At 37.7% G+C, this 16,370-nt stretch overlaps 2 protein-coding genes across 2 annotated transcripts; both read left to right on the forward strand.

The window, feature by feature from the left end:
* Positions 1-2,228: 2,228 nt before the first annotated feature.
* On the forward strand, positions 2,229-6,796 carry LOC132610558 (uncharacterized). The gene is made up of 6 exons (XM_060324874.1): positions 2,229-2,424; positions 2,502-2,596; positions 2,682-2,782; positions 5,167-5,236; positions 6,268-6,320; positions 6,462-6,796. Exons 1-6 carry the CDS (start codon positions 2,412-2,414, stop codon positions 6,562-6,564), a joined length of 435 nt encoding a protein of 144 aa, XP_060180857.1. The 5' UTR covers positions 2,229-2,411; the 3' UTR covers positions 6,565-6,796.
* Positions 6,797-8,590: 1,794 nt separating this feature from the next.
* LOC132610562 (actin-depolymerizing factor-like) lies at positions 8,591-15,977 on the forward strand. The gene is made up of 3 exons (XM_060324880.1): positions 8,591-8,776; positions 9,374-9,639; positions 15,528-15,977. The coding sequence occupies exons 1-3, from the start codon at positions 8,756-8,758 to the stop codon at positions 15,676-15,678; spliced, it is 438 nt and encodes a 145-aa protein (XP_060180863.1). The 5' UTR covers positions 8,591-8,755; the 3' UTR covers positions 15,679-15,977.
* The last annotated feature ends 393 nt before the right edge of the window (positions 15,978-16,370 follow it).

Here is a 16,370-nt window from a genome sequence, read left to right on the forward strand (position 1 = left end):
GTAGTCTTTAATTTTTATCCCTCAAAATGCTGGTCTTTAAATTTTAACCTTTGACAAAATTTGTATGAGCAGAAATTCTACCTATGAGTAAAGTAGAATTTCACTGAACAGATTTGTAAAATTCTGCCTTACAATTTTTTTTTACTGAGCTAGAGTTTGAACCCACAACCTCGGAGTGTTAGGCGAGGGGTAAAACTTAAAGCCCACCAATTTGAAAGACAAAAATTAAAGACCGCCCCAAATGAAGGGAAATCCGAGCAAAAAAAAGATCCTATTTTGTTGGTCTTTAGTTTTTGTGTCTTATTACAAACAACTTTTCGACGGCTATAAGTTTATATTTTTGCATCATAATATCCTGCAAGTTATACTCATGCTGATGCTCTTAAAGACTTATGTCCCGCTAAGCATAAGTTTGATTTTCAAAGGCAAAAAGTAAAGTCAGCCCATTTGAAGGCCAAAAATTAAAGACCACCCCATTTGAAGGAAAACCATGCAATTTCTAGTCAATTTTTTTTTTTTTGGCACGGATTGTCCTCCAAAGGCACTGGTCTTTAATTTTTTGCCCTTAAATTGTTGGTCTTTAATTTTTGGCCTTCACTTAAAAAAGTGACCAACAATATCTCAATTTTTGGGTTCGAAAAAAAAAATTGCAAGGTAAGGATTCGTGAAAATTCTATCTTAAGGCAGTATTTTCCTTAGAGCAAAAGTTTGTCTTGCGACATTTTGCAAGGCAGATTTTTTTTTTTAACCTGCTAGAATTTTACAAAAGTTAGGCCTAACTTTTGCTCGAGTAGACTTATTTTGTTATGAAATTCTGCCTTGCAATTTTTTTTAATAGGATTTCGACCCCAGAACCTCGATATGTTTTAGGCGAAAGGAAAAAATTAAAGACCATCAATTTGAGAGACAAAAATTAAAGACCACCCCTGAAAGAGGCCAATCGTACAAACTGGTCATGTCTTGTGAAACACTTCTACTGGAGCCCAAGTGAAATCCTGAGCCCAAGTGAAATCCTGAGTCCCTAAATACACGATTGGCCATCATACGGACTGGTCTTTAATTTTTAGTCCCTCAATTCACTGGTCTTTAATTTTTGTCCTTCGTTTAAAAAGGTAGCCGAAAATACTTCGAGGTTCTGGGTTCGAAACCCAGCAGAATAAAAAATAATAATAATTTCGCAATGAAACCTGTGCCTTATTCGGGTGAAGTTACATAGAACGTATGCCGAAGACGGCAGACTTTGCCTTGTAAGACAAACTTAAAAGTCTGCCGAAGATGATAGACTTTGCCTTAAGGCATAACTAAAAGTCTGACGGAGACGGCAGACTTTTGGCAAAAGCCTTGCCTTGCAATTTTTTTTTTTAACTGAGCGGGAGTTCGAACCCAGAACCTTGAGGTATTTTCGGTCTTCTTTTTAAGTGTAGAGCAAAAATTATAGACTGCCCAAAAGAAGGGCAATCCACGCAAAAAAAAAAAAAAAAAACCCTAAATTGGGAAAACTATTGGAATGATCATATTTGGTATCCTTTACAGCAATTTAGTTTTCTATATCATTGAATCATTTTTTGCCAATAAAAAGTTGCCAATGATGTACCATATACAAAACAAATTTAGGAAAAAAAATTAATGGGTATGATTGGAATGCATAGACGAGATAATACACAAAGTTTGAGGAAGATTGGAGGTTATTTGAATTGGTTTGAAGTCAACATCCATGGTTGAAACCGAGCTTAAATATTTCTCGACAACACATTTATCTCACACACAAATATACACTGATATACATGTGATACACGTCATATGCCCAACAAGTTCAAATTCTAAAGTCACTATTTAAAAATTCATGGCTAAGCCAACATTTACATATAGTTATTCATTTTCCAACTATATAGTTATTCCATTTTCCAACTAACACTTAACAGATAATTCTGAATATTTTATTTAAAAAATTGATCAAAACACTCAATTTTTTAAAAATAATTTATTTCAACAACTAAACACCTAAAAATATTTTCGTACAATAAAATTTGGAAATTTTCAAAAATATACAACTTTTGAAAATATTTATACCACATAGCGCAATATTCAATATTATAACTGGGGGGAAAACATTATACATCATGTATCAATCTTATATAAAGTGTATAAATATAAAAAGTGTTTATACATAATTATGGGCTGAATAGGGTGTTTGTAGATAAAGTATGATCTACGTGGTGTAATATTTTAAAAAGACATAGAGCGTAATATTCCAAAGTTTTAAACGCATCTGAAGTGAACGACCGAAACGTCAACGTCGAGAAAAGAAACTCCTTTTTTGTCCAAGATCGGAACGGGATGAGAAGGTGCCACCAGAAACGTATATAAACAGTTTCTCTATTTCTTGATCTCCCTACAAACATTTCATTTCAATGGAAGCCGAAGGTACCCTTTTAATCATCTTTTTTTTTTTTCGTACTTATTCTTCGACAATATCTTCAACTATGTTTGTCCCATTTTAGGGCAACGAACATCCTCAAATCCCTCTGCAGTTCTTGCTGCTCTGTTGTCCAAACGAGCCAAACTTCATGATGATCTCCGAAACCTCGAAAAACAGGTTGAGGAATTGTGGGTTTTTATTGTTTTTGTGTTTTATGGATAGGTTTGACATTGATTCCCTGAAATTTTAACTTGACTTGTAGGTTTATGATATGGAGACTATTTACCTACAGGATCCTAGTCAATGTGGAAATGTACTAAAAGGTTTTGAAGGATTTTTATCTTCGTCTAAGAGCACCAGCTTGTAAGCTTTATTACTTATTGTTCTTTGTTATAAATTGTCCAGTTCTACATCTGCACTGCACGCGAGTATAGTGTAAAATGAGAAAGGAGTTCCGTTCCGAAGCAGTGACGGAGCAAAAATTTTCACTAAGGGGTTCAAAATATATAAAAAAAAAAGGTAAACACATGAAAAAGCCAAGAAGATTCAACATCTACTATATAAGCCTAATTTTTTTTTTTTTAACCACGAATAAATTGTTAAGTTTCCGCCGAACGGGGGGTTCGGATGAACCCCCTTGGCTCTACCTGGCTCCGTCGATGATCGTCACCTAGGTGTGAGGCATGTAAGCAGGGTCTCCTAAGGATGGGTGTGGATTAAGAACTTTGTCTCATTCTCATATTGCAACGAGTTGGGTTTGAATAAGTAGAATGGTGAATTGATACATGGAGTTTATATAGCTGAGCCTAACTAGTGGTAGTTAAGCCTAGTTGTTTCATATTGCCCTTTTGTTTTTCGGGATAAAGCAATTCATATAATTATAAATTGTTGATGACTTGGTGTAGACAATTGGATATAGGACTCGCTGTATCTTTATTTTTTTGATAACCTTGGTGTCCGGGGTAGCTTGCGCGCATGTCGACTAATTCTACGGGATACCTACCACCTACCACAAGCAATAGTTACCAGGTAACTCTATCCACCAAGGCTAGAATAGGTGGGAAGAAATCACCTATTGGTTTTGTCTCAGTAGAGAATTGAACTTGACCTCATGGTGTTCAGCCCACATCATTGACCACTAGGCCACACCCTTGGGTGCTATAGGTCTTGCTGTATTAGTGCTTCTTCTGTGGAAAGCATTTCTTGGAGCGTGGTATGTTTGGACGAAAGTATTCACGAGAGAAATGGAAAGAGTGGTGACTAACAATTATACTAGTTTTGTGTTTATGATAGAATCCTGTTCTCTGTCCCCTTTCCGTTCCTGTCATGTCCATCCTATAAAGTAAGAAAAGCCTTAGTGTCTAGAGAATAGTGTAGTTCCATAATTTGCTGTAGTTGATAAAACCAATTATATCACAATTTAGTATGATGGTTCTATGGACAAGTAATTTTGTATTTGCAAATGGTTAAGTTACTTACACAACCGATTGATGGGGGGAGTACAAGAGGAAAGACTAAAAGCATTGGGTCAGAGTATGGGATAAAATTTTGATAGCCAATGGTCTGTGATGGATATTATTTTTAGATGGATGTGGACAACGAAGGCAGATTACATCTAACTTGCTTTTGGCATTTTGATTTTGCTTCGTGAAATGTGATTGTATATATTCACACAAAGGCAAAAAATTGGTAACACAATGTTATTGACATTTTAGTTGGGTTGATTGATCTGTTCACTGAACAGCTCCACATGATTGAGAGTTTCAGTTGTTGGTAGAATTTTAATAATTCTTGTCCCGCCCAAGGGGATGGCCTAGTGGTTGAAGGGAGGTCCCAGGTTTGAATTCCAGCTACAACACTTGGCGTGAGTCCATTTCCTCCTGTCTTGTTGGCACTTGACAGGAATGCTTGGCAATACGTGCTTGTGGGTTGGACAGTTTGTCCGGTGGATTAGTTGAAACTATGTTACCTGAACTCTTCACTTTCGGTGCTGCACCCATGTCGACACGACATGGGTGTGGGTGTGGGATCCGTACCCGATCTGGTCAATTGATTTTGGATACTTTGACCAAAATCGACGGAGAAATTGGGGACAGATTCAATGATTTCTTTAATCAAAACAGAAGGTAAGGTGAAATTGAAGAAAATGGATACCTTGTATCTAGAAATTTCTATGTCACTCCTCTTCCTTTTATCTCCTTCCTGGATTCTCTCCTTGATCAATATTTTTTCCTCAAGTTTTCCACACAATATCTCATAATTTAGGTTTTATAACTCTATTTTTAGATATTTGAATTTGTTTTAGCCGAATCCCCGCACCCGTATTCATAACTGGATCTGTATCCCCGAATCTTAAAATTTAGATCATGAAGGATCCGACCTCTAGATCCTCACCCGTATCGGACGCCCGCACCCGAGTCTGAGCAACTTAGAGTTGAAATGCGTGCAAGTTAACCCGGACATCAGTGATACATGGATCTTTCCATGCGTCCTATTTTTGTATTACTTTGACGCACACGACTATTATGAGAAGATCTGGAAACATGAGTTGTTTAGTGGTTGTTGGAAGAACATGTGGGATATACACATACTTCACGTTTTTGGAATATAATATAGTATAAATTGTAAACATCTATTTGATGTTGAAAATATTATTGAAACTGGTAATACTGGGAAATAGAAGAGTGTCATCATTAGTTTATTCCATTAATCTATTGAAATTACCCTTTTTTGAAATTGTTTTGCAGCTTGAAACGATCCAGGAAGTTTCAACCTGAAGATAGACTATTTTCTTTATCGTCTGTCACCTCACCGGCAGTATGTATTTTTCTGTATTTCTCAGTGATGTGAACACCGGAATGCCGTTGATGGATTTATATCATACAATCTTATACACTATGAATCATATCAGAGATGCTGTGCATGACATGCAAATTTAGCTTCTCTTTAAGTTTTTGTCTGTCATGTTGCAAGAACATATTCTCTTTCCTGTTGTACAAATGTTGTGTTTTGTTTCTTGTTAAGATTTAAACTTGATAGAGTGCGTTAGCTATACCCATTGACTGTCCTGTCTCTCTTTTAAATGTCTAGAGATTGTGAGGCAAGTTAGGGCGCTCCATATGAATGTCAAAAAGATTAATCAAAGCTGACTAAAGCTAGAAATCCTCAATAGGGATAACAATAGGCCAATAGCAAGGTCTTCATTTTTCAGCACATCATCTTTGACGACCTTCTTGGTTTATAGTCCCGTTTATAAGTTAGAGATCTTAGTTCATTCCGTTGAACCTCAATGCGAAAATTCTCCTTTTAGAGAATGAGTCACCAGAGAAGTAGATTAGGGGGAACAAGTCATCCATTTGAGTGGGTAGCAGTGGTTAAGGGGAAAGACAATATGAACTTGTTTTTGGCTGAAAAGGGCTAGGTTATATTTAAGGGGAGAGGAAACCGAAAGACATAAAAGTCTACCAACTACCAAGCAACATGCTAGACGCTCCATCCACATAAAAACCCCCACCTTTTTGGGTGTTCTTAGAGCTTTGCCATTAACATTGAGCACTAAGAAATGATGTTTAGGTTAATTTTGCTTGGAAATAGCTCAGATAGCCTGAAGACGTCCTGACACTAGTTGCTGGTTTTCATTTGTACTGTTACCTATCTTATATCCTTAAATAACGATTGCTGGAACCTCTCCTTGGAACTAAAGTTGCAGTATCTGGAATCTCTCCTTGATTCTTTAGAGCGGAAGATGGTCGTGTATGACACCTTAATGCATATATCATCTGACATGAAGCTATGGTGCTGATTCCATATTTCAAAGAACATAAAAGTTGTATTTTCCGCATTTTCAGGCTGAGGAACAAGCTCTTGGTCGGGATGGTGGAGGGATGTCTGCCAATGGACAGTAAGTAGTGAATTTTATCATATAACCACTGTCGTTGGAGGAGTAAAATAGATAGTTTCACTGCTTGTTCTCGTATACTCAACACTATATTTTTCAAGTTCTAATACGATAGTGTAACCTGGTTTTTGGCTATTTCTACAGAGGTAGACAAAGGAAGGGCAGGGGAGGTCCAAGAGATGCAAAGAGAATGAGGCATTCAAGTGAACCAGACTATGATTATGAAGATGATCCAGATCTAATGTAATTTGGACTCTGATAAAAACAGTAGGTTGGTCGATTTGGAACGATGACATTGGTTGTTTTAACATATACAAAATATTTGTCTGCCTAGAATTGTATTTCCTTAGTATTGGCTGGTCGTCGTGTCCTGGTGAGTCCCTCTGGGACATCCGGGAACAAAAAGCTGTACTTTAGTGAATATTTTTCTCCTTCGCTATTATATATATACTAGTGTATGTTTTTGACCAAGCATCAAACATTTTGTTTTTCCTATTTGAGTGTGTCAACTTGATTAAATCTCCTCCAGGCATTTGCGTTCTCTTTGGGACCAAAATTTTACAGAAAATATACTGTGCTTCCACATACATCTATAATATGGCAAAAGATATTGCGGTGTAAGTTTTTAATCCTTTCTATGGTTGTGAATAGAACACTAGCAACTCATGAATGGTATTTCTAGATGAGAAATCCAATATGTAGCGAGTTACGATTTTTCATTTGAATTACGTGACCATATGATGATCAAATGAATTTATGGATGCAGACCAATTTTCAATTTTAGTTTTAGCTTTTGTGTTTACCTGAAAAATTCAGTGAATATGTCAAATGGAAGTAGTACTATCATGATTTTCCTTTTCTGGAGTACTATGATGATTAACTGTGTAAGTATGGAGTAGTATCTAAAAAAAAATTGTACAAACGTGTTCGATCATTTAGGAGATAACTTTGACCAGCTTAAACTTAGACAACTAAGATCGATTTGAAATATATTCGTTATCTCGATTTACGCGATATTTTTCGCTTTTCCTGATTCAATTATGTAAAATATAATTTTCATTGGATTGACATGAGAAAGAAGGCGATATACTTTTCGTATAATTTTTAGTATCTAAATTTTAATTCTAAGATATTGAGTTGATCTAATTCAATTTAGTTTCAAAGATTAGTCAAATGGACTCTCAAAGGATGAAAAAATGTCACATAAATTGAGATGGAATAGTAGTAACAACCATTGTTGTAACTGTTAAGTTGATGTCAAAAACATTAGTAAAAACTCTAGTTTCTCCGGTATTACACTGTACATACAAGATTTTTTTTTTTTTTATGTATATATAGTAGCTGTTGAACACACTTTTCTTCTTCGTTCGTCTACTTCTTTATATTTTTGAAATCCCTTAATACAAATCCTGGCTCTGCCACTGCTCACAAGAAGTCCATAAAAAGAAATGATGAATAAATAAATGAAATAATTACTTGACATAGCTACTTCTAAGAGCTATTTATGGATAATAATTACTATTTGCAACAATTATATTTCGTAGCTATATTTTCATGCGGCCGTGCTGGAGTGGTTATTGGGTGTGGGCTCTGCCCACGCAGGATCGAACCCAGCCGACCACGTTATTTTTCTTACATATTTTTCAGCGCTTCTTCTCCTTTTTATGAGTGTATGTGAGTGTATTTCTGTATATGCATTTGGCTCATATGTTTTATATCTCATATGTATTTGGCTTCGTGTCTTGTATCTGAATGTATTTTTGCTTCTTGTCTTATATTTGGATGTATTTGGCTTAAACAGTGTATTTTTAAATTTTGTTGAAATACATTCAACTTCGCGGTAGCTCGAATACATTCAAATACATGTGACATCAGATAAAGTTGGATACAACTGAATAATGTTTTCAAATACAGTCAAATACAGCGAAAATGTCTAAGAGTAGCTACAAATTGTAAATATGAAAATGGTAGTTACGGATGATTAATTGCTCCTAAAAGATAGTTATTTAGGTAAGTTGCCCTAAATAAATTCCAAGATTTAATGCTTAAGTCTTAAAAAAATACAATAGAGAACAGCCAAAAGTATAAAGGAAAAGGCAATAATTTGATGGGATGTTCATGCATGGTTAAATGGCGTTTGGCATCAAAAAAAGTATGGGAAGCGTTCAATCAACGCACCGACCCTGAGTTAAGAAGGTGTGTTGATGACCTCTTTGTTTGATAGAGACAAGGACTTTATTAAAGAAAAACTAGAGAATAACACTATTGCTTCGTTTTCTTCATTTTGGCAGTATCTTGCTTTTCTTTACTTATCTAGAGAATAATACTAATCTTTCCATCCAACACCACCTTCAACTCACATTCCCCATTTCTCTTCTTTCTTCCTCTCAAGGGTCATATCTTTTTTTTTTGCTATCCAGTTTCTTTAGACATTAACCATGTCTTTCAGATTCAGAGGGGTACGTCTATATATCTCTAATCTTGTTTTGTTCATGTCTTTGATGAATTTGTATGTTCAGAATACTTCCTGAGATTTTTGTACTCTTACGATATCAGCGATTAATTTATGTAACGAAACGTTTTTTTGGCTTTTGATTTCTGTTGATAATTTTGAATTAAGCACCATAGTAGCATAGTACAGTAGTACTTAAGTTGTAGAAAACGCAGTCGCTTAGCAATCGGTGTCATTCTGATCCATATGAGGTTCTGTTGAGCATAACTTCTGAATTTATAAGTTGCAGCACCTAATTAGGATGGAATTGATTCATAGTTACATCTTTCATTATAATTGAGCACGAAAAATACAAAATTTAAAGAGCTACAGGTATCTATAATTTTGGTGGGAAGTAGCAGGCATCCGATGGAATAATCAAGCTGTTCTAACTCTAAGTTGGCCCGACATCATCACTATTTAAAAAAGAAGATAAATGCCAAATTTTGGAAATTTAAAGTGAAGGACTAAAATCTTTTTGCTTCTATGGTATTTGAAATCCTAAAATTATCTCTCATTCCCTGGTAAATATTGAAAGTAAGATGGTTCCTTCCTTGATTTTTAGCCGCATGCTTCTTCGGGCATGGGTGTGGCTGATCACGGCAAAAATGCATTCTTGGAGCTGAAGAGGAAGAAGGTTCATAGATACGTGATATTCAAAATCGACGAAAAGAAGAAAGAGGTTGTTGTTGAGAAAACTGGCACCTCTGCTGAAAGCTTTGATGATTTTACTGCTTCTTTGCCAGAAAACGATTGTCGATATGCGGTGTATGACTTTGATTTTGTGACTTCTGAGAATTGCCAGAAGAGCAAGATATTCTTTGTTCATTGGTTAGTCCCCCACCTCCTTCTGCCTGTTTTCATCTTTTATGATTGCAACTACTGTCTGATCTTTTGCTGATGTCACCATGCATTTCTTGAACTCATGTGTTGGAAAAAATGACAAGTTGTATACCAGCTTGGTTTTCCTATATGCTGAAGGACAAAGGAGATAGAAATTTGTCTCTGTGGAAGTTAGAGGAGTTATATTTTGATCCTTCTGTCTTATTATATATGACTATCATATAAGTGTTGGGCCCATCCCCTTATTTTAGGGAAGAAAACACTTCCCTTGTTTTGAGGAAGAAAACACTTCTCTTGTTTTGAGGAAGAAAACATCTTCCTTGTCTTTGGCAAATTGTCAAGTGCTTCCTTGAGTCACTAATGACATCAATAGGTTCATCTCATACCTATAAATAGGGAAGCTTTCTCATTTGCTATATACACCAAAAATTGAAGAAGACAACACATCCCATGGAGAGAAAAATCTAAGAGAAATACTCTTAGTGAAAGGCTTAAGTAAGAGAAGTCTTTGAGAGAATTTTTAGTAAAACTTCTTGAGTGTAATTGGGATTAGGGTTGTGAGGTTGAGTGTTGTAAACACTTGTAATATTTCTTCTTTAATAAAATCTGCAGCAGCAACGTGGACGTAGCTCTCACATTGAGGGTGAACCACTATAAATCTGTGTGTGCTATTTATTCTTCGCTTACATCACGACGTAAGTAGGTTCTGTCTAAGGAGGTTGGTATTTAAGTGGTCCAGTTGTGACCCTCCAATCTTTCCTGGGAACCTGCTTACAAAGGTCGGATTTGGGATTCAAAATCCTAACAACTGGTATCAGAGCAACAGGTTGTGTTGTGATTTAGAAACGATGGGAGGCGAAGATGGTACGACGCACGACATCGGTAAATTCGATGGTACAGATTTTGCGTTCTGGAGAATGCAAATTGAAGATTATTTATATGGCAGAAAGCTTCATGAACCTCTGAGTCCGAAACCAGAGGAGATGAAGCAAGCAGATTGGGATCTCCTCGACAGACAAGTTCTGGGAGTCATTCGGCTGACGCTGTTGAAGAACGTTGCTCATAACGTGGCAAAGGAGAAGACCACCGCAGATATGATGAAGGTATTGTCTGACATGTATGAGAAACCTTCGGCAAATAATAAGGTATTTCTCATGAAGAAACTATTTCATCTAAAGATGATGGAAAATGCTCATGTTGCTGCACACATAAATGAATTCAATACCATTGTAAATCAATTGTCATCGGTAAAAATTGATTTCGATGATGAAGTGCAAGCTCTAATTTTGTTGGCATCCCTACCAAATAGCTGGGAGCCAATGAGAGTAGCGGTTAGTAATTCTGTCGGCAGTGACAAACTAAAGTTCAACGATGTTAGGGATCGTATCCTTGCTGAGGAGGTGCGCAGGACAGATTCTGGAGAGGCATCGACGAGTTCTGCTTTTAATGTTGAAAACAGAAGCATAAATTATGACAGAAACTACAACCGAAATAGGGGCAGATCGAAGTCAAGGAATGGCAGGGGTCAATCCAGACCAGGACGAACACTTGAGTGTTGGAACTGTGGAAAATCAGGTCACCTCAAGAAGAACTGCAGGCGCCAAAGAAGGAGGACAACAAGAGGGATGGAATTAACGCTGCTACGGAAGACATTGGCGATGCGTTGTTGCTATTGGTTGACAGCCCGATAGACTCTTGGGTGCTTGACTCAGGAGCGTCCTTTCATACCACCCCACATCATGATATAATGACAAACTACGTGGCTGGGAATCTCGGCAAAGTTTATTTAGCCGATGGAGAGCCGCTAGACGTTGTTGGCACGGGAGACATTAATTTGAAGATGACAAATGGATCATCGTGGAAGATTACAAAAGTTAGACATGTTCCAAAGCTGATGCGAAACCTGATCTCAGTAGGTTAGCTTGATGATGAGGGATATGATCTCAACTTTGGTAATGGGTCTTGGAAGGTGGCGAAAGGTGCTATGGTAGTTGGTCGAGGAAAGAAGATTGGCACTCTCTACATGACGACTAGCTGTCGTGATACTGTTGTTGTGGTTGACAACACAAAGAAGACAGATTTGTGGCATTGTCGGCTGGGGCATATCAGCCAGAAGGGGATGAAGCTGTTGGTGACAAATGGCTTAATTCCGGAGCTGAAGCGGTGGACCTTCATACGTGTGAGAGCTACATTCTCGGAAAACAAAAGCGAGTAAGCTTCTCAAATGCAAGCAGGGAGTTGAAGGTCGAGAAACTGGAATTGGTGCACACAGACGTATGGGGACCTACCACTGTCCCCTCTCTTGGAGGATCACACTACTACGTGACCTTCATTGATGATTCAACCAGGAAGGTATGGGTTTATTTTATGAAAAATAAATCTGATGTGTTTAGTGTATTCAAAAGATGGAAAGCCATGGTCGAGAATGAAACAAACCTCAAGTTGAAGTGTTTGAGGTCCAACAACGGCGGAAAATACACCGATGGTGATTTCAAACGGTACTGTGCCGATAATGGGATCAAGATGATGAAGACTATTCCTGGAACGCCGCAACAAAATGGAATAGCCGAAAGAATGAACCGAACGTTGAACGAGCGTGCTCAGAGTATGAGAATACACTCTGGACTGCCCAAGACATTCTGGGCAGATGCAGTCAATACCGCAGCCTTCTTAATTAACCGAGGACCGTCAGTTCCCTTGGATTTCAAAATTCTAGAAGAAGTCTGGAGTGGAAAGAAGGTAAATCTTTCATTTCTGAAAGTGTTCGGCTGCTTATCATATGTTCATAATGATGATACGGCTAGAAGCAAGCTTGATCCAAAATCAAAGAAGTGTTACTTTATTGGCTATGGTGACACCGAGCTTGGATACCGATTTTGGGATGAACAAAATCGAAAGATCATCCGAAGCAGGAATTGTCTTCAACGAAGAGGTACTGTACAAAGACAAGCTGCAAAAAAATTCAGAATGTCAGGACAAGGAATCGGAAATAGTCGATTTGAGGGACTTCCCGACACCTGAGCCGCAGCCAGGTACAGCCGAGGCAGAGGAACAAACAATCCGAGAAGGTGCTGATGAAAGTGCTGATTCTGAAACAAATAAACAGACGCCAATCACAGAACTGCGTAGATCATCCAGGATCAGGAAGTCGATTCACAGGTACTCTCCATCCCACAACTACATTCTACTCACTGATAGAGGGGAGCCGGAATGTTATGAAGAAGCAATGCAAGTCGATGAATCGACTAAGTGGGAGCTGGCAATGAAGGATGAGATGGATTCACTATCGGCAAATCATACATGGGATTTAGCCGAGTTGCCAAAGGATAAGAGGGCATTGCAAAACAAATGGGTTTATCGGATAAAGGAAGAACCCAATGGAAGCAAGCGTTATCAAGCAAGGCTGGTTGCAAAGGGATTTCTACAGAAAGAAGGCATCAAACTCTCACAAGAAGAATATGTGAGGAAAGTTATCAAAAGGTTCAACATGCATGATGCCAAGCCAGTCAGCACTCTCTTGGCTGGACACTTTCGGTTGTCAAAGGATCAGTCGTCGACAACCGAGGATAAGAAGAAGTACATGGACAAGATACCTTATGCATCTGCAATCGGTAGTCTTATGTATGCAATGATATGTACAAGGCCAGACATTGCACATGCAGTGGGAGTTGTCAGCCGATTTATGAGCAATCCGGGAAAGCAACACTGGGAGGCTGTGAAGTGGATATTCAGATATCTGAAAGGCAGCTCGAGTTCAGCTCTGTATTTTCGAAAATTAGAAACAGGATTGCAAGGGTATGTTGATGCTGACAACGATGGTGATGTTGATAGCAGAAAGAGCACATCCGGGTATATTTACACCTTCGGAGGTATTGCAATCTCTTGGGTTTCCAAGTTGCAAAAGATAGTAGCTCTCTCTAGTTGTGAGGCTGAGTACGTTGCTGTGACGGAGGCCACAAAGGAAATGATGTGGCTACAATCTTTTCTGTGGGAATTGGATCAAGACCACGAGGGAAGTGTGCTATATTGTGATAGCCAAAGTGCCATTCATTTGGCAAAGAACCCGGTCTACCATGTTCGAACGAAGCACATACAACTCCGGTACCATTTTATTAGATCAGCTTTGGAAGATGGAGCGTTAGTGCTTGAGAAGATCGCAGGGAGTCAGAATCTAGCAGACATGCTGACAAAGGCAGTGACGATAGACAAACTGAAGCTATGTTCAGCTTCAGTTGTCCTGCACGAAGTATGAAACTAGGAAAGAGCTGCTGCATCGATCAAAGTGTGAAGACTAATTAAAATTATCCTTCAAGTGGGAGATTTGTTGGGTCCATCCCCTTATTTTAGGGAAGAAAACACTTCCCTTGTTTTGAGGAAGAAAACATTTTCCTTGTCTTTGGCAAATTGTCAAGTGCTTGCTTGAGTCACTAATGACATCAATAGGTTCATCTCATACCTATAAATAGGGAAGCTTTCTCATTTGCTATATACACCAAAAATTGAAGAAGACAACACATCCCATAGAGAGAAAAATCTAAGAGAAATACTCTTAGTGAAAGGCTTAAGTAAGAGAAGTCTTTGAGAGAATTTTTAGTAAAAATTCTTGAGTGTAATTGGGATTGGGGTTGTGAGGTTGAGTGTTGTAAACACTTGTAATATTTCTTCTTTAATAAGATCTGCAGCAGCAACGTGGACGTAGCTCTCACATTGAGGGTGAACCACTATAAATCTGTGTGTGCTATTTAGTCTTCGCTTACATCACGACGTAAGTAGGTTCTGTCTAAGGAGGTTGGTATTTAAGTGGTCCAGCTGTGACCCTCCAATCTTTCCTGGGAACCTGCTTACAAAGGTCGGATTTGGGATTCAAAATCCTAACAATAAGGCTCAACAAACTTTTCATGAATCATAAATGTTAATCATTTCTTGATGTAACTTAGTAGTACTTATTGTAATCTTTAGATACTTTTGAAATACACATAGAAAGTTGGATGCTTTGATCCTTGTATTTCAAAGCGCTTTGTTCTCTTTTAGACAGGGAAGACATCAAATTTGTCCAATCTCTTAAGCATTATTTCTACTTTTATTTTTCCTCTTATACTTCTTACAAAGAGGGGAAGCAACCCTCGACCCTTCTCCTTCAATTACACTCCTCTAACCCTCCTTTTTTTACCAAGTCCTAACCAAATCTGATGCTTTTCTTTTCAAGTCCTAACAGAACTTAATGTTGAACTACAAAATTGACAATAAAAGGAAAGAACAGTGCAACTCAATGCAGTCAAATGGTTGATTTGATGAATCTCTGCAATCGGCTATTGCCTTCAACCTGAAAATTGATATGCATGAATTAATTTTATTTTGTATGGCATGGGCTTCATAAGTAATGGGGTTTGTTAAGTTTTCTTAAAGAACATTTTGTCTCATGGGTAAATTACTTGCTAGTATTCAATTTTCAGCGAGATTTCTTTTCAATGCCAAAATGTTCATCTCTTCCAAACGCCAAAAGAAAATCAGTTTGATTGTATTTTCTGAGAGATTAAGATTATGTCTTGCTGTCATTTTATGACCATCAATTACGCTCAGGTCTCCCTAGCAAAGTAGTTTTGAAATTTTCTGGTTACTCTATTTATTAGCAAAGGAAATAAAGATGAACCAAGGTATGGGAGCATAGTTTTGAGAAACTTTAAATATGCTTCCACTATTCCGCCTTTGCCTCTGTATTCGTTTGTTTGATATCCATGTATTACTGTAGTTGATCGATTTCATGGCGCGGAAGCTACTTCACAGCTATGTGCAAATCCAGCATCTCAGAGAACTTTAAGCAACAGCCATATTTTTTTCCTTCTCACTTTCTCATTGCATTACTTTTGTTTCCTTAGGTCTCCTGCAACATCCTGTATTCGTGCGAAGATGCTTTACGCCACCTCCAAAGACGCATTTAAAAGAGAGCTGGATGGTTTTCATTACGAGATTCAGGCTACTGATCCCACCGAAGTTGATCTTGAAGTGCTTAAAGACCGTGCTCATTGAGCCATCTTGCAATAAACACTTTCTTCCTCTAATAAGGGAATAGAACTAGCAGGGCCGTGCTATCATAGTAATTAGTGCCAAAAGCTTATCTTTGGTCATGTATCTCACAGAGGAAAATTCTTCTATAAATAATAGGGCATCTGGGAAGGCTAATTTCCACTTATGTATTTAGCTTGTTAGTGTATATGGTGTTGGCGTTGTTTTGCTTTTAGATGTTTGAACTCTTGGGAATTGCATAATAATATTAGTGGTTCACAAGCAACTATGCCAATATTCCATTTGTGGACTATACTTGGGAACATTTTGCTCTTTGTACCATTTTACTTTTTGTCCTAGGCCCTGTACGTATAGAATTTATGGGCTACAAGGGGTCTGGATCCTCTCTTATCCTATTTCTTCAGTTAAGGATTATGATTATTAGCCTTACATTTGAATCAATATCTAACGCTCAAGTTTTGGAATCCCGTGAAGTTGTATACCTCTTATAAGAAGATGATGCTTTCTGTTTCTTAAGATAATAAAGAGTAGAAAACGACCCTTTAGAAAAGAGAGTTAACATGCATACTGTTAAGTCCAATAAAAGTCTCTGTAGATAATATTTTCTGTAACAAAATAGATTGCGATGTTTGTGCTGAGTTCTGAAACTACCTTAGCTTTGTTTAAGGCACTCCAAGTCCTTTAATCTTCTTTTG

The sequence above is a fragment of the Lycium barbarum genome, chromosome 9 (genome assembly GCF_019175385.1).
Source record: "Lycium barbarum isolate Lr01 chromosome 9, ASM1917538v2, whole genome shotgun sequence".
NCBI classification, from domain to species: Eukaryota; Viridiplantae; Streptophyta; class Magnoliopsida; order Solanales; family Solanaceae; genus Lycium; species Lycium barbarum.